The sequence below is a fragment of the Eschrichtius robustus genome, chromosome 8 (assembly GCF_028021215.1).
Source record: "Eschrichtius robustus isolate mEscRob2 chromosome 8, mEscRob2.pri, whole genome shotgun sequence".
Classification (NCBI taxonomy): Eukaryota; Metazoa; Chordata; class Mammalia; order Artiodactyla; family Eschrichtiidae; genus Eschrichtius; species Eschrichtius robustus.
The window spans coordinates 10395000-10421138 of NC_090831.1; the positions used below are offsets into that span (position 1 = coordinate 10395000).

A 26139-nucleotide genomic window follows, 5' to 3' on the forward strand; every position below is an offset into this window, starting at 1 on the left:
TTTGTTTTGACCTTGCAATCGTAAGTTTTCCTAAAGATTATGCTTTAATGTTCCTGGATTTTTATCCTGTATTATTCTAATTAATAAGTGATCTTGAGAATTTTTCTTCTGAGTTCAAGTTACATAGGCACTTTCTAATTTTGGTAAAAGGTCTGAGAAAACAGAAGAGATCTCACCGGTCCTACTGTAATTCAGAAGCCTAAGGCTCTAAGTGAAAGAGTAGTTATCTACCTTTACATCAGTAGTCATCTGTACCAACTGGTGATTTTAGAAACTCACATGGGTCTTGGTGCCGATTGCTGTGTCTGCTTCAAATTGCATTTCCACTTCACAGCCCTCCCTAGGGGTGTATTTATGTGGTAGTGTTTACAGATGATTAATATTTAAATAGAAATAATGCCACTCGAAGGTCTTTTTAAGGAAAGGAAGCTGAGGTGGAAGAGTGAGTGTGCTGGCAGCCAACCCTCTTCTTGTGGAATTCCAGAATTTTCAGAGAAGCCCTGGCAGCCTTACCATTCATTTCAATTAGAAGAAGCTGGCCATTGTTGTTTACGAAGTTTGGAAATAGGAAATTTTAATCATACAAGTTTTCTTAGAATGTAATATACTTCGTTAAAATTATGAATATTTTAAGATTACAGAAGAGTTTAGAGAATAACGTAACAAATACCCATATAGCTGTCATCTACTTCTGTCAAATTCTAATATTTTCCCATACTTGACAGGCTTTTCTTTTTTAAGAAATAAAATAGGTACAGTTGAAGCACCCTGTATAATCCTCCCTGATTCTATTTTTCTCTCTTCTTCCCTTCCTCCCCACAGGTAACCACTGTCCTGATATATATTATTATATAGAAATATAGTTACATACAAGATTGGTTCATTTTCTGTGTTTTCAATTACATATATTCAATTATATGTGTGTGTGTATATGTATGTGTGTGTGTGTGTGTGTATATATATATATATATATATATATATATACATACACACATAGCATCATACTGTAATACTTACCATTCTGCAAGTTGCTTTTCATTCGTTCAGCATATTAACAAGCATGTTGATATTTGTAGGTTGGTCATTAATCATTTAGCTGTGATATAGTACTCCGTTATATGTATCTATTATAATTCATACATTTCCTGTTGGTAGGTATTTAGATGTCTGGTTGTTCTGCATTTACAAACAACATGGGAGTGAGTATTCTTGCAGAGATCTTCTTGTGTACTTGTAAGAGAGTTGCTATGGGCCCTAGGGTCTAGGATATATACATAGAAGTGTAATTGCTGGGTTGAAGGGTATATGCATCTTCAGCTTTACTAGATATTGCCAAATTGTTCTTTAAAGTACTTGCATTATACTCCCACCACTGGTGTATAAAAGTTTCTGTTCCATGCTCCGATCATTCTTGGTTTTATCAGGCTTAAATTCTTGGCATGTGATTGGTAGGTAATGACTTTTCATATTGCTCTAATTTGCACTTTACTAATTATTAATGAGCATAAGTACCATTCATTCACACAACGGATGAACTGAGTACTGCTAAGTCCCGTGTGCTTACATTCTAGTAAACGGAGGCAGAAAATGAATAGACAGGAAAATACACAGTATCTTAGATGGTAATAAGTGCTGTGGAGAGAGAGAAGAGAGCAAGTACCTTGTGGATCACTGGAGGAAGAACATTCCAGGCAGAGAAGATAACAGATGAGAAGATCCTTGTGTGTGACATGTTCACAGAATCACAAGGAAGCCAGGGCAGCTGAAATAGAGTAAGCAAGGGGGTAGTAGGAGGTGAGGTGAGAGAATGAATAGTGAGCCTCACAGGCCATTATGGAGACTTTGTGTTCTACCTTGAGTGTGATTACCATCTGAAATGTGAGGATTTTGAACAGAGGAGTGACATCGTCTCATTTAGGCTTCATAAGGATCATAGAGTGTCGTGGTGCTGAGAGGAGACTGTAAGAGAGGCTAATGGGAGAAACAAGGAGACTAATTAGGGAGTCGTTGTTATAATTCAAGCAAGATGATGGTGACTTAGTCCAGGGTGGAGATGAAGGTGATGAAAAGTGTTCACAGTCTGGATATATTTGTAAGCAGAGTCAACAAGGTATGCTGATATTTTAGATGTGGGATGTGAGAGAAAATGTACGAAAGTTTTTGGCTGGGACAGTGGGAAGGTTAGAGTTGCCATTCATTGAAAGAGATTCCTGGGAGAATCAGGTTTGGGGAGAAGAGAGAATTCAGGAGTTTGATTTTGAGCAAGCAAGTTCTAGATGCCTCCTTAGCATTTAGGTTAAGATGTTGACGAGGCAGGTAGATAACATGAATCTGGAATACGAAGAAGTCTGAGCTAGAGGCAAGGATGTCAGCATAGAGGAGGGGTTTAAGCTGTGAGATTGGATGAAGGGATGAATGTGGAGATAGAAAAGAAGTCTGAGAAGAGCCCTGGGTCAGCCCGGTGTTCAGAGGTCAGAAGGATGAAGCTTACCAACAAGAGAGACTGAAAATGAGTGCTCGGTTGGGAGGAGGAGAACCAGAGCAAGTAGTGCCCTAGAAGCCTAGTGTGGAATCTGTTTCAAAGAAGGATTGGTTGGTGATGTCAGATATGCTCTGATAGATCAGGTAAGGTGAGTGCTGAGACTTGACCTTTGGTTTTAACAATATGGAGGTCATTACAGACTTTCACAGGAGCTTTTTCTGTGGAGTAGTGAGGAGATAAAGACTAGGTTGGTGGGGCTTCCCTGGTGGCGCAGTGGTTAAGAATCTGCCTGCCAGTGCAGGGCACACAGGTTCAAGCCCTGGTCTGGGAAGATCCCACATGCCATGGAGCAGCTAAGCCCATGCGCCACAGCTACTGAGCCTGTGCTCTAGAGCCCGTGAGTCACAACTACTGAGCCCGCGTGCCACAACTACTGAAGCCCGTGTGCCTAGAGCCTGTGCTCCGGAATGAGAGAAGCCACCGCAATGAGAAGCCTGTGTGCCGCAACGGAAGAGTAGCCCCCGCCCGCTGCAACTAGAGAAAGCCCGTGCACAGCAACGAAGACCCAACGCAGCCAAAAAAAAAAAAAAGACTAGGTTGGTATACCCTCAGAGAATGGGAAGACAGGATTTGGAGATAGCAAAAACAGACACCTCTTTTGAAGAATTTCTCTCCACGGCACAGTAGAGAAATGGGACTGTTGCTAGAAGAAGACATGGGATTAAGAAAGGTTTTTCAAAGATAGGGGCTATTATAGCGTATTTGATGCTGATATGAGTGATACAGTAAAGAGGGAGAAATAGATGATGCATAAGAGAGAGGAGAGAATTGCTGGAATGAGGTTGAGCAGATGGAAGGAGATGGGATCTAGCATACAGTGGAGGGACTGGTTTCAATAGGAGCACATCCATGGTAGCAAAGGGAAGGCAAGAGTACTTTGGCACAATGTAGGTAAACTGATAGATTCTGACTGCTTTTATTTTCTCAGTGAACTAAGAAGCCTGGGAGGGGGAAGGAGGTGTAGAAGTGAGATGAGGGGAAAAGGTGTGATCTAATCATTCAGGACAGCAGAGAAATTGTCTATGATTACAAGGCCGCAGCATGGCCCACTTGGAGTCAGTGGTCATTGGTAGATAGTGAGGTCAGTCAGCAGAGTCAAACAATTCACCTGTGCAGATAAGGTGGCGGTAGGATTTATCTAGGATTGGGGTTTGCCTGGTGATAATGATAGAGGAAGAGGGGTCAAGATAGTTGAGGGTGTGTTCAAAAGAGCGGGATTGTAATGATGGACCATGGACTCTAGGTTGGGTGAAGGACAGCGAAAGGTGGTAGGATCAATGGATTGTAGAACTGGGCTTTAAAATACTGGAGTAAAGGGACTTCCCTGGTGGCACAGTGGTTAAGAATCTGCCTGCCGATGCAGGGGACATGGGTTTGATCCCCGGTCCGGGAAGATCCCACAGGCTGTGGAGCAACTAAGCCCGTGTGCCACAACTACTGAGCCTGTGTGCCACAACTACTGAAGCCCGTGTGCCTAGAGCCCGTGCTCCACAACAAGAGAAGCCACTGCAATGAGAAGCCTGCGCACCGCAACGAAGAGTAGCCCCCGCTCGCCGCAACTAGAGAAACCCCACGCACAGCAACGAAGACCCAATGCAGCCAAAAATAAATAAATAAATGAATAAATTTATATAAAAAAAAGTACGGGAGTAAAGATATTTGAGGAGGTGAGCTGAAAAAATGAGGGGGTGGCTGGAGAGTCAGATGCTGGAAATTGAGATTGTGGAGGGGGTCAAGTTATTGGTAATGACAAGTTCTAGGGTACGACTGTGGGAATGAATAGCTGTGGTCAAGTGAAGGACCAGATTCTGAGAGGAGAGGAGGATGTCAGGGATCATCTGTGCGGATATTTTAATCATCATTTTGTTTCTAGGAATTTATCCATTTCTTCTAGGTTGTCAAATTTGTTGGCATATAATTGTTCATAGTAGTCTCTTATGATCCTTTGTACTTCTGTGGTATTGATTATAACGTTTCCCCTTTCATTTCGGACTTTGAGTCCTTTCTTTTTTTGTTTTTTTTTCTTGATGAGTCTAGCTAAAGGTTTGTCCATTTTATCTTTTCAAAGAACCAGCTCTTAGTTCATTGATCTTTTCCATTGTCTTTTTAGTCTTTATTTCATTTATTTCTGCTCTGATCTTTATTTCTTTGCTTCTATAAACTTTGGGCTTTGTTTGTTCTTTCCTTTCTAGCTCCTTGAGTTGTAATGTAAGGTTGTTCATTTGAGATTTTTCTTGTTTCTTCATGTAGACATTTAAGTTTTGTTTGTTTTTAACATCTTTATTGGAGTATAATTGCTTTACAATGGTGTGTTAGTTTCTGCTGTATAACAAAGTGAATCAGCTCTACATATACATATATCCCCATATCCCCTACCTCTTGCATCTCCCTTCCACCCTCCCTATCCCACCCCCCCTCTAGGTGGTCACAGAGCACTGAGCTGATCTCCTCATGCGATGCAGCTGCTTCCCACTAGCTATCTGTTTTACATTTGGTAGTGTATATATGTCAGTGCTACTCTCTCATTTCATCCCAGCTTCCCCTTCCCCCTCCCCATGTCCTCAAGTCCATTCTCCACGTCTGTGTCTTTATTCCTGACCTGCTTCTCGTTCATCAGAACCAGTTTTTTTTTTTAGATTCCATATATATGCGTTAGCATATGGTATTTGTTTTTCTCTTTCTGACTTACTTCATCCTGTATGACAGACTCTAGGTCCGTCCACCTGACTACAAATAACTCAATTTCATTTCTTTTTACATCCCATAAGTTTTGGTATGTTGTTTTTCCATTTTCTTTTGTCTCAAGGTATTTTTTGATTTCTTAAATTATGCATTTTGATAAGAACAGTGTTGGAGAGAGTATCACAGCCACGAGGTAAAACCATTAGGGAGTGAGGTTGGGGGTGTCATGTTGATGACCACAACAGGAGAGTTAGGGATGGTGTGGTCTGATAATGTGAGATTGAAAGCTGGACTCTTAGGGAGCAGGTGTGACGGTAGTTTGGAAGTGGCAATGAGAAATAAGAGCATCTCTCTTGCCTCCAGCCTAATGGGGGGAGAGTGTGAGAATAAAGACAGCGGACTGAAGAGGGCTGCAGGGAGAGCCAGGTTTCAGTTGGCAGTGGCTTTCAACCCTGGTTGCACATTTAAATCACCAGGGAGGACTTGTAAACATACCATTTCCTGGGTCCCAGCCCCTGGAGATTCTGACTCAGATAGTCTGAGGTGGAGCTCAGGCTTAGGTAATTTTTTAAAACTCCCAGGTGATTGTATGTGCAGCCAGGGTTGTGTCCCAAGCAGGAATGTCTGAGAAGAGGTTGAGTAATTGGGGATGATAGAGGTGTTTCTGAGGGCATTAGGGAAAGGATTCTGGAGTTCGAGAGGGGTGGGACTTCTTTTCAGAGTTTATTGGCCTTTTGAGTTTCTGTGAATTGCCTGTTCTTACCTATTACTATTTGTTTCTATTGCTGAATGTTTGATTTTTGTTTTGGTTTGAGCTTGTTATTGAAGTATTTCATGAATACTGATAAAAGTACGCACCTGCACACATTGTCTAACGAGCACCCAAATCAGGAAACAGAACGTTACTAGCCATGCAGAAGCCACACTTGTTCCCCCACCATTCCAGTCACTGTGCCCTCTGCTAGGGAAGATGTGATTTTTAAAGGTCAGATCTTGGGCTTCCCTGGTGGTGCAGTGGTTAAGAATCCGCCTGACAATGCAGGGGCCATGGGTTCCATCCCTGGTCCGGGAAGATCCCACGTGCCACAGAGCAGCTAAGCCTGTGCGCCACAACTACCGAGCCTGTGCTCTAGAGCCCGCGAGCCACAACTACTGAGCCCGCATGCCACAACTAATGAAGCCTGCGTGCCTAGAGCCCGTGCTCCACAACAAGAGAAGCCACGACAATGGGAAGCTCGCGCACCGCAACGAAGAGTAGCCCCCGCTCGCCGCAACTAGAGAGAGCCCACGTGCAGCAACGAAGACCCAACGCAGCCAAAAATAAATAAATTAAAAAAAAAATCAGATCTTATGCTGCCTGCCTTGAACAACAAGATTTCATATCAAAGTGTACTTGCCTTAGGTTATATGGTGAACCAAAATGATACATGATACATAGAAAATGGCTTGAAAATCCAGGATAACACTTCTGCATCTGAAAACTGGCCTCCTGGCAGTGTATTGTACTTGGAGACCCATAAGAGACCATGGTCTTTTCTGCCTTCTCTCTCATCAGCTCTCTCCCCCCTGTCTGACTGGAAATGAGCTCTTTTGGCAAGTGGAAACGTGCTCTAGGTGACGAGGGCCTCACCCAGTTATCCAGGGCAGTTCGGGTCTTCCGTACCTGCCTGACTGTGGTTCTGAGTCTAGGGTTAGGGCTTGCAAAACAGCCCTAAGTCAGGCTTGAGTCAGGGAAGAGCTCTGAGGAATGACCACCACGGTTTTTCTTAACTGTGACGTATGTCTCATAAATGTAAATTGCCAGGTTCTGCTTTTTGGCGGCTGTTGATTTCCAGTATTTTGACCACTGCTGTTAAAAAAAAAAAAAAAAGTTATAAAAGCTGGAGTTTTGATCTGTAGAATGAGCCACACAGTGAACTTAATTTTTCATTTCTTGACGGAAAGCCGGGAAGCAGAAGCTGGTAGGGCATTATGATGAAGCCTTTTTATTACTATCAGGAGCAGGAAATACCAGTTTCTTTTATTTTAGCTATACCTTTAGCATCTGTTGAAAAATAAAGATTGAAAATAACATCATAAATATTAAAGACCACTGGGAAAAAATGGTGAGGACAAAAATACTGCTTGCTTGCTTTCAACTAGTCACCTTGTACCACATTCTCTAAAATTCTTTGAAGTTTAGAGGAGTACAATATCAGAATATTGTTATAATTAATGTACCAATAACTTACTAATATTAAATTTCTTGAGTGAAATATTTTCATCCTCCTGGAAGTTTCCTTATACTGCACTGTTATAATAGTGACAAAGCTCAGGTGCTCTGTGACATTGTATGACAGTGAGTAAAGACAGCTTAGGATGTTGAATGGCCATATAGAAAGTCTTCCCACCTTTGTCCTAGGAAAGCCTTTGACCTTAAAACAAGGTATTTGAGTAGAAAGATCAGTGGTTGCCAGGGGTTGGCAGGGAGGGAGGGATGAATGGGCAAAATCAAGAGGACTTTTAGGGCAGTGACACTGTTTTGTATGATACTGTAATGGTGGATACATGTTGTTATACATTTGTCAAAACCCATAGAATGTTAACGCCAAGAGTGAACCCTGACATAAACTATGGACTTTGGATGATGACGATGTGTCACTGTAGGTTTATTGATTGTAATCAGTGTCCCACTCTGGTTCAGGATGTTGATAGTGGGGAAGGCTGTGTGTATGGGGGCAGGGGATACATGGGAACTCTCTGTACTTCCCGCCCAACTTTCCTGTGAACCTAAAACTGCTCTAGAAATAAAGTTTACTATTAAACAAAAAAGTAATTTACAGGCTCTTTTGATGGCATGTTGCAATATTTAACAAAACTTTCTAATGTAAAATTATTCCCTTATCCATCATAAGACGTTCATTTGACAGTGTACACCTGCTTCTTAATATTTGCCCTCAGTAAATGTGAAAAATAGCTGTTATCCTCTCAAATACTAGAACCTTGTTATTTTACAGGTGAGCAAACCTAGGCCTTTAGAGAATATGGGGACTGGGGCTTAGGTTTCCAAATGTTTAATTCATTGTCACCAGAACCACAACTTTCCTCCCATGATCCCTCTGTAAATACTGTAGTCCTAATTCCAGCTATGATGTCCTTAAACTGTTGGCTCCACATAGTTTTCTTTTACACATTCACCATTTAGTACAGGCAGTCATTTACAAAACCTGTAGCTCTCTTCTTACTGTATAAATTACCCAGATAGATTTATTTCTGAATTCCCAAAGCCTACCTTACTAATATTTATATAAGTGTTAATTGAGGCCAAAAAGTGGATATCTGGATTATTATTTTAGAGGAGATATTCCTTTACTTTTGGGTTGACTGTAATTCTTTATACTTTTCTGTATTCCTCTGGTACATTTGTGTAGGATGTTAATGATTATAATCAGTTCTTTCTGGCAAAAAGCCTAGGTATTGTTTCTGGAGATTGAGTTATATTGAATACCTGAGAATTGCTACAATCAGTAAGTATTCACATATCATGGGCAATATTCTTGTGTAATAAGGATGAACTACATAGTATATTTCAATACTTTATCTTTTTAAAATTAGTATTCTGAAATCATGTAGACTGGGCATTTGATTAATTTTTTTGTTTTTAGGGTTGTGTTCTAGGTGTTTATTAATATGTTAGTTACCAGTTTCATAACTCATAATTTGTCCTGAATGACACTTCCTGCTTCCTAGGAACTGGTTCCTCCACCGTTCCCAATCCTTCCTCCCCAACACCAAAGATTGGTTAACCTAAGATTTTCTTTCTTTTCCTAATGGTATAATATTACCATTTTATATATTTTAATTATTAGAATCATCAAAATATGTCATCTGTTGGCTTTTTAAATTTACATGGAGTAGTCAAAAATTTAAGAAATAATGCTATAGAGAGTCAGATTTTCCCACATACTTAGTGTTTTCAAGGTATCATTTATTTGGCTTCAAAATAAAAAAGTCTGCTATTCTCCATTCCCATGGGAAGATGAAATGCTAAGCCCTGGTTTTAAATTTAAGGAGAGTAAACTTCTGGTCTCTTTTATTCCTTTCTCCCCTATTACATTATAGCACTTTGACTTGGAAGAGACTTTAGAAGATAATTTAAATCAACTTTTTCATTTTACAGAAGAGGAAAGTAGGACACAGCAGTTAAGTGACTTGTAAGATCTTGCAGTTAGCGCCACATCTTGGACTCAAACCCTGACCCTCCCCTAACCCCCCACCCTCCCTTTTTTTGTGTCTTTGTCTTCTTAGTGGCACTAAGTTTCCCAGCCGCTCTACTCTGAGCCAGTCCAGTCTGCAGTACTGTTGATGCTTTCTTGGAGCCTTGTCCACACCTCTTCCTGAAGATCTGCAGAATCACAGACTTGGAATCACAATGGCTACCTGTATTTCCCCGAATCTGTGCTGTTTCCCCTCTTTAAACAACGTGGCTTTATTCATGGAAATCAGTAGAGAAGTCCCTATGGAAAGCTGCTGGCAGCACTGTGGTAGGCAGAATAATGTGGTCGCCATCCCCCCACCCCTGGCAGTATGTTCACATTCAAACCTTGGAACCTCTGAATATGGTAGGTTACATGGTAAAGGGGAGTTAAGATTGCTATTCAGCTGACCTTAAAATATGGAGATTACCCTGGATTAATTTGGTGATCCCACTGTAATCACGGGTCCCTAAAAGTGGAATAGGGAATTGGAAGAGAGAACCAGAGATGGCAGTGTGAAAAGGACTAGGCCTGCTGTTGCTAGCTTTGAAGTTGGAGGGAGGGGCCACAGTCAAGGAAAGAGGACGACCTCTACAAGATGGAAAAGGCAAAGAAACAAATTCTTCCATATAGCCCCCCGAAAAGATGTATCCTACTGACACCCTGATCTTAGCCCAATGAGATCCGTGTTGGACTTCTGATTAACAGAACTGTAAGATAATAAATTTGTGTTATTTTAGGCCACTAAGTTTGTGGTAATTTGTTACAATAGCCATAGAAAATGAATGCAAGCATTTATACCGCTCCTCAGAAAAAGTCACCCACTTGGCTTTCCCGCTTCCCTCATCACCTGATTATTTCATTGGCTGCCTTGATTTCCCTTATGAATCCTGGCTCCATGTTTCTCACCTAGATCCTTGGGTAAAACAACCCACTGTAAGACTGTCTACTCTCACTCAGCTCTGACTATCCTTAAGACACACCTCCTCAGTATTTGCTCACTGGCTTTAAAAACCACAATCCATGTTAAGAGGCTATGTAAAATTTTGAAACTATTCTGTTGTTGTCTGCTACTTTCCAGGAATTCAAGCTCAGGCTGATCCAGTAGTGCTAACCGCCCTGCCCTAACCCTTAAGAAATTTTTTTTTGTCACTTTGTAATGCTTATCAGGGAAATTACCTATACGGCAAAAAATGCAGTTGCTCATAGCTTCCTATTTATGAAAGAGACTGAGTGAAATGTATATCTTGCTTCTACTTTACAGAGGAGGAAAATGCTGGGCCATTGCCTGGTTACCTATTTTATTGGGCTGACTTGCTCAGCAGGCTAAAGTGCATGTTTGATAGCCCTGCTTGCCAAGATGTAGCCAACACATCTGTTAGCTCCTGCAAATGATGTAAGCCTTGACTTGATACAGCACCAAGTTTTTTCTCATTGCACAATGACTGTTGTAGAGTTAATTGGTATTGGGGGCTTGATTTTGCAGAAGCCTCATTGGGTCAGTGTGATATGAATTAGGACAACTGACTCCCCCAGCCTTTTCAAATTAATGTTATTCTCCATGTGGCTGGGAGGCTTGAATTCACCCAAAGTGTCTGTCTCCTCAGCACATTCTATGTTAGGGCTGCCAGAAAGGCAGCATCCATAATTCTGACTTTCTGCATTTGTTCACTCCCTGGCAGCGAAATTTTTTATTGACGCAAAATTTCTTGACCCACTGTGAAGTGAGGACCTTTCTGGGCCCTCCTTCCTGCACTATCCAGTAATTTCCCAGGTATAGGGAAGAGGATATTTTATATTTTTGTAGACCTTAGGAACATTAGTGTCATTGACCAACTAATTCTTGCAGATGGTATATCACTGAGTCTTTCTTTTTTTCTTTTATCCATTATGATAATCTCTGCCTTTTAAGCATAGTGTTTAGACAGTTTACATTTATTTTCAGTATGATCAAGTTTAAATCTGCCATCTTGCTCTCCGTTTTCTACGTGTCTCATCTTTGTTCCTCTTTCTTCATGTTTTTCTGCTTTCTTTTGGATTAATAGCGTATTTTTTTGTGATTCCATTTTATCTCCATTATTGGCTGATTAGCTATACCTTTTATTATTTTTAGTAGTTACTCTAGGGTTTATATATCTAACTTTATTAATTTACCTTTAAGTAATATACCATTTCACACAAGAATCTTGCAACAGTATACTTCCGTTCTGCACTCTCATCTTGTGCTATTTTTATCATATATTTTATTTCTGCATGTTATAAACCCACATACTTTATTATTATTAAGTTTGCTTTAAACAGCCAATTTGTTTCCAGCCTTATTGAGGTATAATTGACAAAACTGTCATATTTAAAGTGTACAACACGATGATTTGATATTTGTATAGATTGTGAGAGTATTTCCACAATCAAGTTAGCACAACCATTACCTCACTTTTTGCGTGTGTGTGTGTGTGTGTGTGTGTGACAACCCTTAAGATCGACTCTTTTAGCAAATGTCAGTTATATAATACCAGAATATAGTCACCATACTGTACATTGTGCTGTTTGCTGTAGTCATGCTGTACATAGATCCTCAGGATTTATTCACCTAACAGCTAAATGTTTGTACCCTTTGACCAACCTCTCCCCATTTCCCCGTCCCACCCCAGCCCCTGGCAACCACCCTTCTACTCAGTTTCTGTGTGTTCAGTTTCCTTTTAAGAGTCTCCATATTGGTGAGATCAGGCAGTATATTTGTTTCTCTGTCTGGCTTATCTCACTTAGCATAATGTCCTCCAGGTTCGTCCACGTTGTTGCAAATGATAGGATTTCCTTGTTTTTTTTATGGCTCAATAACATTCCGTTGTATTTACATCTCTTTAAACACAGTTTTATTTGCATACAGAGCGTTGAACACATCCCTTCACTGAAAGTGTGGGGCAGGGGGGATATGCATGGGGAGCCTGCCACCGGGTGGGAGTATGTGTGAGTGAGGTGCACAGATGGGGAAGTGCAGGGGAGGTTTCCCCAGCAGCTCAGGGGTGGCCTTCCTGATGCTGTCCTCGAAATGGTTAGTAGGATCCATGTCCCTTTGACACATTCCCGGCTCTGGCAGCTGTTCTCTCAGCCCCTCCCTGACCCTCGGTTGTTCAGCTCACCTCAGTGCCCTGGATGGGGCAGGAAAGAAGTGGGCCCCTTTGGCAGCACCCTGTACAGCTGGGGGAGCTGGGCACTCACTCACATGCTCTCACTTTCCCTGGTGGGAGAAATCGCTGGCGAGAGGCACTGAGCCGTACCACCTTGGGGAGGGGGTAATATGTTCCTTTTACCTTCTTCACTGCATCTGATCTCTGCTGTTTTTGCTCCCGTAGTGTGCTGGAACTTCTCTGCTGGACTCTGCAGTTGCACAAAAGCACCCTTCTCGGTAGGTGATTGTCCTAATCATTGGTCTTTGGGGAAAAGACAGTAGAAAACTATTCTGCCATCTTGCCGACGTCGCTTCAATTAACCTTTAAAAAGATTAAAAATGAGACAAAAATGTCCTTAACAATTAGCCATGTATTTTACATTGTAGGCCTCTATTACTTTTTGTAGTTACAAATTTCCATTTGATATTTTCCTTCTGCTGGAAGAACTTTAATATTTCTAGTGAGACAAGTCAGAGAAAGACAAATACTGTATGATATCACTTATATGAAGAATCTAGAAAAGACAAACTCATAAAAACAGTGAAATGGTGGTTACCAGAGGATGGAAGGTAGGGGTGATAGGACAGATGTTGTTTAAGGGGACAAACTTGCACCAAGTAGTAAATAAGTCCTAGAGCATTAATGCACAGTACAGAGAATATAGATAATATTGTATTATAATAATCAAACTTGCTAAGAGACAACTTAATTATTCCAACCACTAAAAAGAAATGATAATTATGTAATGTGATGGAGGTGCTGATTATTGCTACAAAGGCAATCGTATTCCAAATATGAATATTAAATCAACATGTTGTACACCTTAAATTTACACAATGTTATATGTCAAATATATTTCAATTAAAAAAATTTCTCATAGTGCAAGTCTGCTTTCAGTGAATTCTATCAGCTTTTATTTGTCTGCAAAAGTATTTATTTTGCCTTCATTTGTGGAAAATATTTGTGTTGAGTATAGAATTCTATGTTGATAATTTTTTGATTCTGCCCACTGAGAAGTGTTTTTTGAGGTATAGATGATTTCCTGCTCTGTGAAGACCCTCATCTCTGACCACTGAACCCCAGCAAGATTCTCCACAATCACACAGACACCAGATTGCAGTCAGTCTCTCTCTGTCTTTCCCTAGGGGCCTTAATACGTTTGCATGGAAGAGCAGAGTTCCTCCTTTGCCAGGGTGGCTTGTATGAGCCTGAAGGAGAAGTGATGGTGCCTCCCACTCACATGACTCTTCCCACGCTTTTCTTTAGTTTCTGTGACCAAATGGAATAGCTGATTTCCACCTGGCTCAGGGAGATCAGTTAGGATGTTATAGTTCAGGCAGAGATGACGGTAAGGTGAATTACAACCATGCTGATAGGGTTGACTTAGCTAAATAATGGTGATGAGCTGAGAGGACTGGATGTGGGGAGTAAGAGAGAAGAATCCTGGAGGCTGTGACTGTGCTCATCCTGGCAAACATTTCCTTCTTCCTTTGTATAACAGAACCCTAATTTTCAGTTGGATATATTGTTGCCCAATGAAAAGATTGCATTTTCAAGTCTTTTTGTAGCTAGATGTGACCTATCACTAAATTCCGCCTAGTGAGATGAAAGTGGAAGTGCTGTGTGGAACTTCTAGAAAGTGTTATTAAAAGGATTGAGCCCTGCTTTCCCTCTTTCCTACTGGCTGTTATGGGCATGCGATAGCAGGCACTCAAGCAGCCATCTTGCACCTTGAAGGGGAGGGCACATGTTGAGACTGGCACGTCATCAAGAGGGAAAGGGCCTGGCGCCGTGAACTGGAATACACTGGCCTGACTACATCTGGGCGTCTTTTTTTGTGAGAATACAATTACTTTCTGTCTTGTGTAAGCTGATGGCTTTGTCTGATTGATTGTTTTTGCTCACGTTGTATGTGGTTGAACTTAATCCTGACTAATGAAAGCAGGGTGACAGAAGAGGCCCAGGTTTCGATCCTGGATGACTGAACAAGGAGTGATGCATTTGGTAAAGAACAAACAGGTTAGGGACTTCTGAAGGTAGACAGTCCTATAAAACAATTAGGCACTAACATGAATAAATCTCTGCGATTAAATTATTTTTTAAAACATGAAAACAGTCAAGCTGTGTTTGAATCTTTTTTTTCTTTTGCTTTTTTAGACAGGAACATTGATCTCATACGTTAATCATGTTAGGAATTTGATGACTTAGTCTTACATCATAGTGGAGTTCTGAAGTATTAAGGCTCCGTCTGCCTCATTTTCCTGTTAATGGAGGTGCAGGTCTTAATCACATTCTTGAATTAGAAAGAGACTTTTAGGTGTCCTCAAGAGATTAATTGAAATAAAACATGGAAGAATGCATGATCTGTTGGAACTATTTATGAAGTGCTATTTTTCTCTTTGGATTAGGTCTTTACCCTCAGTCACTAACTGTTAAAGAACCTTTATCACATGTTTGACATTTCATGTCAAAATTGTTGTTGAGCACACCTAGGGAAAATTAAATTCAATTCACATTTTTGGCTTTATTATCACAAAACTTTGAAATGACAGTAATTTGGGAGTGTAGATTTTTCACTTTGCTTTTTTATCCTTCAAGCTGTTCACAGAATTTTTAGGATGCAAGTATATTTTTAATCTATTTTCTCCCTCTGACTTTTCTCTCTCAGGACAAAGATGATGGATTTGTGGTGGTAGTTTTAAGCTTGAAGCCATCAGGGAAGCATTTAAAATGTCTTTAGGCAAGCTTATCTTCCCTGTCTTCTTGTCTGGTAGTTAGTGTTGAAAGCTGAGTGTCTCTTTGCCTTTCTCTTCTCTATGTGCTGGCAAACAAGTTGGAATTTAAATGACCTGTGGAATCCTTCAAGGCAATGACTGTATGTGGGAAAAGGAAACTTTCAGGCAGATTCTGAGCTAGAACTGATGTAATGCATCCCAGAGAAGCAGTGGTCGGAACTCAGGTAGCTTTGAGCAGGTAACATAATAGCAGAGGATACTTACCAGAAACAAGCAGGTATAAAAGAAGAAAAAAAATGGAAACAGTAAGACCACTGATAACAAAATGCAGTAGGGAGTAGGATTTAGGGCCTCTCTGGAAATCTTTAGAGGTCAAAGGCTCTAAAAGCCGAGACTGCTTCATTTTTCTTTTGATCTAACAGTCATTACAAAATAATAACAATGTTCAGGTCACTATCAACATTGAAAGTCACCTATATTATATCAATTTTTTTTTTTATACCTGTTTTATAGCATAGGGCAGTGTCATACAAAAGGCCGCCTTCTCCCAAACTGTGCATTTCATTGAAAACAAAGGCAGGCATACTTGGAACTGAATTGACAGCTTTGTGGCTGTAAAGATAAATATAGCATTTTTCAGGTAGTGAATTCATGAATAATCAATGAACCAGCAAAGGACAAAAGTGACATATGGCGGCCTGGTGTGGATTCAGTGTGATTGTCACATTCCCCTCCCCACCTTTTGCCCTTCTCTAATTTATTGAAAGAAACAAAGCCAGCCTCACTAGCCAGAACACAGTACCTCTGGAAGAATCCATGTAGACAAAGTGTTAACAGGGGAGTTTATTCATTAAATGTCTCCTCTGCTGTTTGGTTGTTTTAATAGTCCAGCTCAAGTTGTCTGTGTCAATTGAAATTTTATGCAAAATGAAAATTTGACTTGACTTCTTTAAAGTTAAACTGGTAAAGCAGTTTTTTTTTTTTTTTTAAATTACTGCTACACCAGTACTTCCAAATAGGTAACACTTAACCAGTTATGCTAATTTTGCCAGAATGTTTCTCTGTAAATAAACCACGAGTGCATTGTAGCTGACTGTGTTTTCATGCCTTCACCTAGTGTGTAAACCATGAGAGAGGGAAGGCATTCTTGGTTTTTCCCTTTGCATCAACCAACACTTTATTGAAGACAATGATTTTATTATTTTTAACAAAAAACCCCCCACCAGATTTAATGAAATTCCTTGGTAACACCAAGGTTTTTCAGAATAGTATTCTGAGGGACTGTTAATGGGGAGGTATTTGTCCACAACCCAAATAATAACTGTACCACTTTAGAACATCATTCTTCCTCTGTGGCTAATGAAGGGTGGGTTTTTAGTCCAGTGAGTCAGTTTGTACCTTTTGTTTGCTTGGCTTTGTGCCAGGGATCTGATCCTGAAAGATTTAACATTGGAGAGTCTCTAAATAGCCTGATTCTCCAGTCTCTCAATTGTGCTTTAGTTTATCTAAAACCCTTGAAATTGGCAGTGGAATCAGTGGTAAGCTTTGATTATATCACATATATATGAAATAAAGTGATATAAAAAATTACTTGTTTTGAATGGCTCCTCTAACTCCTCTACACCCTAAAAAAGGTTCTGGAAACTTGCTCTTAGACTTATAGATTCCCATCTGAATATGAACTGTTTGTTGATTTATTTGTAAATAATGTGGATCTTGTGGCAGTTTTAAATGCGACCTCAGAAGTCAAGGTCTGATTTGGGTTAAGTCTGTAATATTTGACCTCAGATGACCAGATGATGGTGCACAGACCAAAAGTCAAGTCTATGGGAGTAGGATATCCATGGGACATCCCTTGCCATCTTTCAGAAACAGTTAAATTGATTTTTATGATGGAATTGGCCACCACTGGGAACTGTCATGGTGGAGAGATTATAAGAGACTCTTCGTTTTTCTTGGTGGTGTAGAGAATCCTCTGTTTTCACTGATGGATTCCAGAGGGGGGATGAACATGAAGGGAATATAGCCTGAAGAAGCCTCTTCAGAACTCACCCTCCCCTTGGTCCCTTTGCCCATTCCAGATTCCAAATGGCATTGCATGCTACACAAAAACTTTTGGACTAGGTCAAGAGCTTGGTTGTTAAGCACTATATAGAGTGCCACTTTTTGAGCTCGCAGTTGGGTATGGTAGTTAAGAACATGCACTGTGGATCTCTGCAATACAATGGTGTTATGTTGTATTTCCCAAAGATGGCTGCACTTCCAGCCCCCTGCTCTTTATAGGCTGTGACCTTGATGCTCCTCTGTTGAGAGGAGGGGTCTCTATCCTCTCCTCTTGAATCTGCACAGGCTTGTGATTTGCCTATGACTAATGGAATGTGGCATAAGTGCTGAGTGATGTCTGAGGCTAGGTTGGAAAAGGCAATTTAGCCGCCACCTTGTTTTCGGGGACACTTGCACTTGGATCTCTGTGCTGCCATGCAAGATGTCCTGCTATGCTGAAGCTTCCATGCTGTGAAGAAAGCCCAGGACACAAGAGAGGCCATATGTAGGTGCTCTAGTTGACAGCTGCAGATGAGATTCGAGATGACAGTAGCATCAACAGTCATACACGCAAGTGAAAATTTCCCCGGATGACTCCCACCCCCAGCCATTGAGACATCCCTAGTTGTTGAGTCTTCTTAGTTGTAGCCTCAGACATTGTACGTTACCTTTGTGCCCTGTCCAAATTCTTGACCTACAGATTTCGTGTATGATAAAATCGTTTTTCAAGCCACTACATTTGTTGTAATTTGTGATGTAGCAGTAGTAACTGGAATGAAAAGCTGGGCAAATTATTTGACTTTTGTGTCCCTTTTGTTTCCTATCTTGAAACTGCTGATGGTAATAATAGCATTCCTTCAGAGAAATGAGTTAATTATGTAAAGCATTTAGTAAAGTACATGGCACACAGTAAGGGTTCATTAAATGTTAGCTGTTAATTAAGGGAAATCCATTAGACACTAAGTGTTTGGGGGAGCATTGTCAAATAAGAAGTAGTGAGCTCAGCTTGACTTTATTAATGAAATGTTCATCGTGATATGTAAAAAGGAAAAAGAATGAAGCTTTTCCCGAATTTGAATTTTTTCCCCACATTTGAGGGGATGAGGCTCTGGTAATTGTTCTCAGGAATATCAGCAGGTATGGTCAGGACATGTCCTCACAATAACCCTAGCTTTCCCTACTCGCCTATTGAGAGCTATCGGCTGTGAATTAAATTAAGTGCTGTTTATATCATTGCCTTTGAGCACCTTCTGGAATAACAAATTCTGTGTGTTTACTGGGTAGAGTGATTAGTGTAGAACTTTAAAAAATCATCCTAGAATGATTATTTTCAGACTTTTAAGTGATATGGAGAAGAAATCAGTGTCTACATCACCACGTATTAAATCATTGTCATAGGTCTTTAAAAATGTATACGGTCGGTATAAGTCTTGATCTTCATCTTCCTGTTGTGAAAGAATTCTAGTTATTTCACTCTTTCTGTATTAGTCAACACCTGTCACCATATTTTAGTTGACTATATGTTCAAACACAGAGATTAAAGTATCAGTTTTTTTGTTTTAAAAAATGTACTTATTTAAAAATGTTGACTTTAGGCTAGCTATGTGTGATATGCTTTCTTCCACCTTCCCGTTAAGCTACTCAGATTGTCCCATAACAGCACCAAAGAGTTAAGTAGCAATCAACCGTTTCTTAGTTTTAGAGGCATTTCCACTAACTACTTACTACACTGAGGTTGGAGTAGACTGAGGAAGCCTTAGTGGTGTATTTATGCTTTGACTTCTAACACAGGAGAATAAAATTAGATGAGGAGGAGAAGTTAGAAAGAGGCTTTGATCTATTCCCATTGTTCACTCATACTTCCAAGATGAAGGTTACCATGAATGACTGTTGGAAGCCTGTTTCCTTCATGTTTTGTATTTCATGACATATTACAAGCCAGTTAACTTGACTAGAGATTCCTCTATCTCCCCCCACTCTCAACTCCTCCAAACTACCTTCAGCACCATTCTTTGTGCATCCATTCATAGACTAACACTTCCAATATGTAGTATGGAAGAGAATGAAAGGAAACTTAGGATGTTGCTTTCCAGGGATGCGATGCAGCTGTAGAAGTGGCGTTAAGAGGAAACCTGCAAGAGGTGTGCTCTTAGGGTTTCAGATTAGCATTTATTTTTTCTGTTAAAAGACAAACTGCAGCATGTTCCTGAGGTTATAGTAACAAAATTCTCATAATATGAGAGAATCATAGAAGATCCTAGATCAGTCCAGCATAGTTGTACTGTCTGCCGAGTATTATAAATGGAGCCGTGGCCTGTGTACATCAGCCTGTACACACAAAACCTGACCAAATTCAAGATGTGAGCAAAATTTCACCATCCAATGGATAGTGGCGGGAATCAAGGGTGATCTGTATACTCTGCCATTTAAACATTGTACATTTTCTTTTAGCAAAGATAATAATCTTTATGGAAATTATGAAAGAAATCTGTAGCGTAGAAGAAGGGAACCATTACCCAAAGATGATGAGGGAAGGCTTAAGAATCATTCTGTATGATTTATTATGGTATACAGAAGATATTTGTGGAAATGTAAGATTTTATTCTTAGCAAGAGAGCAAAAAATATGACCTCTATGAAAGCAAAACAAAAAGTCATAAGAAAAAATCAGAATGAGATTTTAAGAGGAGCTGAAATGATTTTAAGAGGAGCTAAAAATAAAACAAACAAAAAACCTGAAAATGCAATAACGGGATAAAAATCTGCAATTGCAGTTGTAAAGAGCAGAGCTGATCCTGTGGGAAATGGAATCAATCCTATATTGAGTATTTGAGATTGTCCAGAATAAGGAGAAAATGATGACAGGGAAGTGAAGTGACGAGGGTAAAGACGACAGACACTGAGGACAGAGGAGAATAAGGTATTTCTAAGGGAGAGATCAGAATAAATGTAACAAAAGCGAAAAATAAAAGTCGAAGAAAACTTTCTTGAGGTAACAACGTTCTGAATCTGCAGGTCCAAAGTGTAGGCTTCATTGTGTTCTGGGTAAAATTAATGAAAATAAATCCCCACCTGCCTGAATTCTGGTAACACTTATAATTTTTAAAGAAAAGAATTCATAGATTAAAAAATAAATAGGTTACTCTAATGGTACAGTGGTCAGTCTTACTTCACTGCAGATTTCTTTTTATTTATCCTGTAATGGATTCATTGGGCTTCTTAAAGCTATGACTTGGTGATTTCATTAGTTCTGGAAAAATCTTAGCCATTTTCTCACCTGCCATTCTCTTGTTCTTAAATTTCTTCAGTTTCTTTTGAAACTCCAATTAAATATATATTGGACTTTCTCATATATTCTTCACATTTCTTTCTTTCTTTCTTTTTTTTTTTAAAGGAATGCTATTTGTTTATTTATTTATTTTGGCTGTGTTGGGTCTTCGTTTCTGTGCGAGGGCTCTGTGCGAGGGCTCTCTCCAGCTGCGGCGAGCGGGGGCCACTCTTCATCGCGGTGCGCGGGCCTCTCGCTGTCGCGGCCCCTCTTGTTGCGGAGCACAAGCTCCAGATGCGCAGGCTCAGTAGTTGTGGCTCACGGGCCCAGCCGCTCCGCGGCATGTGGGATCTTCCCAGACCAGGGCTCGAACCCGTGTCCCCTGCATTGGCAGGCAGACTCTCAACCACTGCGCCACCAGGGAAGCCCCTATTCTTCACATTTCTTACCCTCTGTCATGCATTCATCATCTTTTTGTCTCTCTGTCCTGAATTCTGTATGGTTGCTTCCAGTGATGTGCTGTTAAACTGGTTCTCCAGGGGGAAAAAAAGCCCTGATTTGTAGCAGTTGTTGATTTCCATAGTGTAAATATTCGCAAGGGCAGTTTCAGGCAACCAACATGACTTCACTGAGGCGGAGTTAGAAGCAGCTGCATATAATTGGCTTTCACAGGCTGGTTCAGGCCAGCTCTAGCATACCTCTAGGCTTTTCTCCTGTCTTCCCATTTACTAAATATCTTTTAAGTTGCATCTAATCTGCTTTTAAACCTCTCTATTCAGTTCTTAATTGGGGTTATTTTATTTTTAATTCTTGACTTTCTTTTTTTTTTTTTTTTTTCCTTTTTCAAACTGTGTCACTGTGTATAGTTTTCACTTCTCTGCTAAAAACTCCAACTTGTCTTTTGTTTATCCTATCACAGAAAACAATTATTTTTTTGTCTGCATCTGATATTTCCAATTTCTGAAGTTATTTCCTGACCCCTTTTTCCTGTCTGTTGTTTCTGCTTATTCTTATTCCTGTTTAGTTTCCTGTGTATTCCATTATCCTTGACTGAGCCCTCGATACTACATTTGAAAAATAATTTAAGACTATTTTTAGGCCCACAGGGTAGGTACTTAGAAAATTTGCATTTGCTTCTGACAGACACTTCGGGAGTATTCTAATCCGGGATGGGTTATAAACCAAGTTTAAAGTTTGAGAAAAGCAGTTTGATCCTAGGTTATAATCTCCTTCAGATTTCAGATTCTCATTTAAGGATGTAGCCCTTTGGGATTCCAGCTTATTGTGGGGAGGGTCTTAGGTGAGATGGCCCTCAGTTTTATTTCTGTATCTGTCACCCTGAGAATCAATCAAAACAAAGGTTCTAATTTTCCAAGATCAGCGAGGACCCTTTAGAAGAAATGTGGCTTCAGAATTTGCTTTCCATGCTGAATTTTCATTCCCATCTCACTTTTTGAAAAATTGTGGTAAAATATACATAACATAAAATTTACCATTTTAACTATTTTTAAGTGTGTAGTTCAGTGGCATTAAGTATATTCACATTGTTGTGCAAACGACACCACTCTCCATCTCCAGAACTTTTTCATCATCCCAAACTGAAACCGTGCTCATTAAACAATATCCTCCTTACCCCACTCACCCCAGCCCTTGGTAACTGCTATTCTACTTGGTGTGAATTTGACTATTCTAGGTACCTCATATTAGTAGAATCATGTAATATTTGTCTTTTTGTGTCTGGCTTATTTCACTTAGCATAATGTCTTCAAGGTTCATGTTATAACATGTATCAGAATTTCACTCCTTTTTAAGGCTGAATAGTATTCCAGTGTGTGTGTGTGTGTGTGTGTGTGTGTGTGTGTATACATACACCACATTTTGATTAGCAGTTCATCCATTGATTGGAAGCTTTAGTTGTTTCCACTTTTGGCTATTGTTTATTATGCTGCTCTGAACATGGGTGTACAAATATCTGAGTCCTTGCTTTCATTTCTTTTGGGTATATACCCAGGAGTGGAATTGCTGGATCATATAGTAATTCTATTTTTAATTTTTTGAGGAATCAGTAATACTATTTTCCACAGCAGCTGCACCATTTTACATTTCCACCAGCAATCACAAGGGTTCCAGTTTCTCCACATCTTTTTTTTTTTTTAATAACCATTTTAATGGGTGTGAAGTGGTATCTCATTGTGATTTTGATTTGCATTTCCCCAATGATTAGTGATGTTGAGCATCCTTTCATGTGCTAATTGACTGGTTGTATATCTTCTCTGGAGAAATGTCTATTCAAGTCCTTAGCCCATTTTTGAATTTGCGCAGTTTTTGTTTAGTATTAGTAGTTATTTGTTTCCAGATATGAATTCCTTATCAGATATATGATTTGTAAATATTTTCTCCAATTCCGTGGGTTGCCTTTTTATTCTGTTGATAGTGTCCTTTTATGCACAAAAGTTTAAAATTTTGATGTAGTCCAGTTTATCTGGTTTTTTTTTCTTTTGTTGCCTGTGTTTTTAGTGTCATATCCAAGAAATCATTGCCAAATTCAGTGTCATGGAGCTTTCTCCCTATGTTTTTGAAGAGTTTTATAGTGTTAGCTCTTGCATTTAGGTCTTTGATCCATTGTGAGTTAGTTTTTGTATATGGTGTAAGGTAAATGTCCACCTTCATTTTTTTTTCTTTGCATGTAAATATTTAGTTTTCCCAGCACCATTTGTTGAAATCCCCTCTTAGTTTTGACTTGATAAATTCTTACTGTCTTACTATTTTTCAGTACTTTCGAAAGATGTTTTTCAGTGCTTTTGAAAGATGTTTTTAAGTACTTTTACAGATTATTGTTTCCAACAGGATGTATAAAACATATTTCACCATTTTATTGGAAATAGGAAAATTCATTGATGTTTTAAATCAATTTGAGTGAGAATACAAGTGATACCCTAAATCCTATAAAACATGTGGAGGGATATAGCCCCTATCCTTAGCTTTTAAATGCTGTTTGGTTGCAGTTTTGCACTTTTCATGGGAAAAAGGTACAGCTTATCAGCATATGTATTTTTTAATAACCAAATAATTCATTAGTCTAAATCTCATCTTCTTAGGTTATAAATCTTACTTAGAATTGAATTACTAGTGAGAGAAACAAAGATGTAATTTTCTACCAAGAATATGGGAATCATGAAAGCATTCCCATCTCCTTTTAGTGGTTATAAGTTTTTCCCCCAATCACGAGTAAGGATTAGAGCCTAGATTTTAATTTGTCACCTATTTAATCATGTTTAATTGGGTGGATGGAGGGGCAACCTCCCTATTTAAAAAATTTTAGTAACAAAGTAAATGTTAATCATACTTCTTCAGATGATACACTGCTAATATTTCATTTTATTTCTTATAGAAATTTCTTCTTTGTTCATGAATAGGCAAGTACAGGATTCCCAAAAGAGAGAGCTAGAAGCAGTCAGTATTCATAGATAGTAATTTTCAGAGATCTGTTGAGGGGCTCTTAATATTAAAGGAATCAGCAAAGCAGTGCATTAATGATTTTAGTTGGATGTTTATTAACATTTGGCTTTGTTTAAATTCATTTTAGGATTCTTTGATAAGATTTTTCATGTAAATCTTCTTGAACTATGTACCAATAGTACTTTTTTCTCTCTCAAAGTATAACCTGACTTTCCCTGTAATTATTTTACTTTTACAATACGAATTAGGATGGATTTACACTTAATCTTACAATAGTTTTCTACTTGCCTCCTTGAGCAGGGGAGAAAGAGATGGTGTTACAATATAGTGAATGTACTTACTTATTCTGTAGCCTGGCAGGGTATTTGTGCTTGTAGATGTCATGTATTATGTGTGTTGGGGAAGAAAAAAACATGAAGGGCTATTCTTGTATAGAGGGTATCTATGAAAAATGCAGAGTGTAGTTGTTGAAAAATAAACTTGGCTAATGACCTTTAACTTTTAAAATTACCTTCAACCAAGACATTTTATCAGTTTATCAACAGTTTTGACATACCTAACACCTGTGCCCTGGTTCAGCTATGCAGAGAGCACAGTCTGGGCTGGAATGAGAGTGGTCATGGGAAGTCTGCCCTTACAAGTCCTGAAGATAAGCCCTGATACTGAGTTTGGCATATTTATTCCCTCAGTGACTAGCTCAATAAAGCCTATTCATTAAGGAAATCTTGTCCTTGACTCAGGTCCACTTGTCACAAATCATACTGTCCAATTTTAGGATTACGTCAGGCTGAAATCATGGACAAAGCATGTTGCTAGGTTCATTCTTTCATAACACAAGGAGTGGCTTATTATCAAATTGCCCACAGCAATTTGATCATCAGCAGTTTTACATGTTTAGGGTGATTACTCCAACACTTCCTTAAAGCTATTGAGATTTATAAAGGCCTTTAACTTTTGGAACAAGAAAAAAATAGTCTTTGATGTATATTAAATGCTTCCCACTTGCCACACATTGTATTATATTGAATCCAACACAAGTAACATACAGTTTCTCCTTGCAGGTAAACAGAGTCTTCTTAGGAAGGTACAATACATAAAAGAGAAGAAAAGTTCACACTGAGCTGAATTTTAAGAATAGTTTTGATTTTTATCAGAGACCATCTTAGTCATTGAAGATTTCTAATCCATAAAACAGAAGTGGCAGAACTATTTGGGTGGGGGAAGACGAAGACATTTAAAAATTCTATTTAAGAAGCCATTATTGATCCTCTTTTTTATTTCAGAAACTCTCCCGGTCAGTCAGTCACAAAGATCTGATTATACTTCCAAGATACTCAAAGTATAGGAGGATAAGGGCAACTCAAAACTATTAACACGTTGCTTTTATGGTATAATCTCCATTATTCTTCATAACAGTACTCTTTGGGCTTTACAGCTGGGGTAACAAAGGCCCAGAGAGATTAAACAAGAACGGAGTGGGTATTTAGCCCCACTCCTGTGTTTCTGCAGTGTCTTCGTGAGATGCCAACTGAGTGAGAATTAGATAAGCTGTGTAGAGTGGCACAAGGGCCTGTGTGGGACCTTTAAAATATATCCTGTATTGGTCCTTGAGTCACATTGCTAGGATAAAATGTTGAAGCAAAACCATTTAGTAGTTTGATAAGACTGAAGGCGTGAGATATTTACTTTTCTTTATTATCTCGACAGATATTTGTTAAGTGCATAATACGAGTCAGACATTGTATTCATTGACTGTTCTATTTGGTTCTGCTGTCACTCTTAGTAATTTAAACATGCTTAATGCAGAAGATTTATAAGTACAATTAAGCATGAAGATCCAGAAAAAAGTAATTTACTCTGCCTCTCATCTTCCAGAAGGAGTCATTGTGAACCTTTTGGTTTATTTCCTCAAGTTATTTTTTATCCATAAAAAATAAGTCCTGTTTTATTGAGACCATGCAGCATATACATGATTGAATTCTATTATACTTTTATGTAAGTACTTT

General features: G+C 39.3%; 1 protein-coding gene across 9 annotated transcripts in view; it reads left to right on the forward strand.

Annotated features, from left to right (window-relative positions):
- Nucleotides 1-26139, forward strand: part of COA1 (cytochrome c oxidase assembly factor 1) — a 234945-nt gene that overhangs the window by 173662 nt on the left and 35144 nt on the right. For all 9 annotated transcript variants that reach the window (XM_068550319.1, XM_068550313.1, XM_068550312.1 and 6 more), the window contains one exon: nucleotides 12813-12865. Coding sequence is in view for 3 of the 9 variants with exons in the window: in XM_068550313.1 (XP_068406414.1) it covers nucleotides 12813-12865 (53 nt within the window). In the remaining 6 variants the exon portion in view is untranslated. The remainder of the gene's footprint in view (nucleotides 1-12812; nucleotides 12866-26139) is intronic.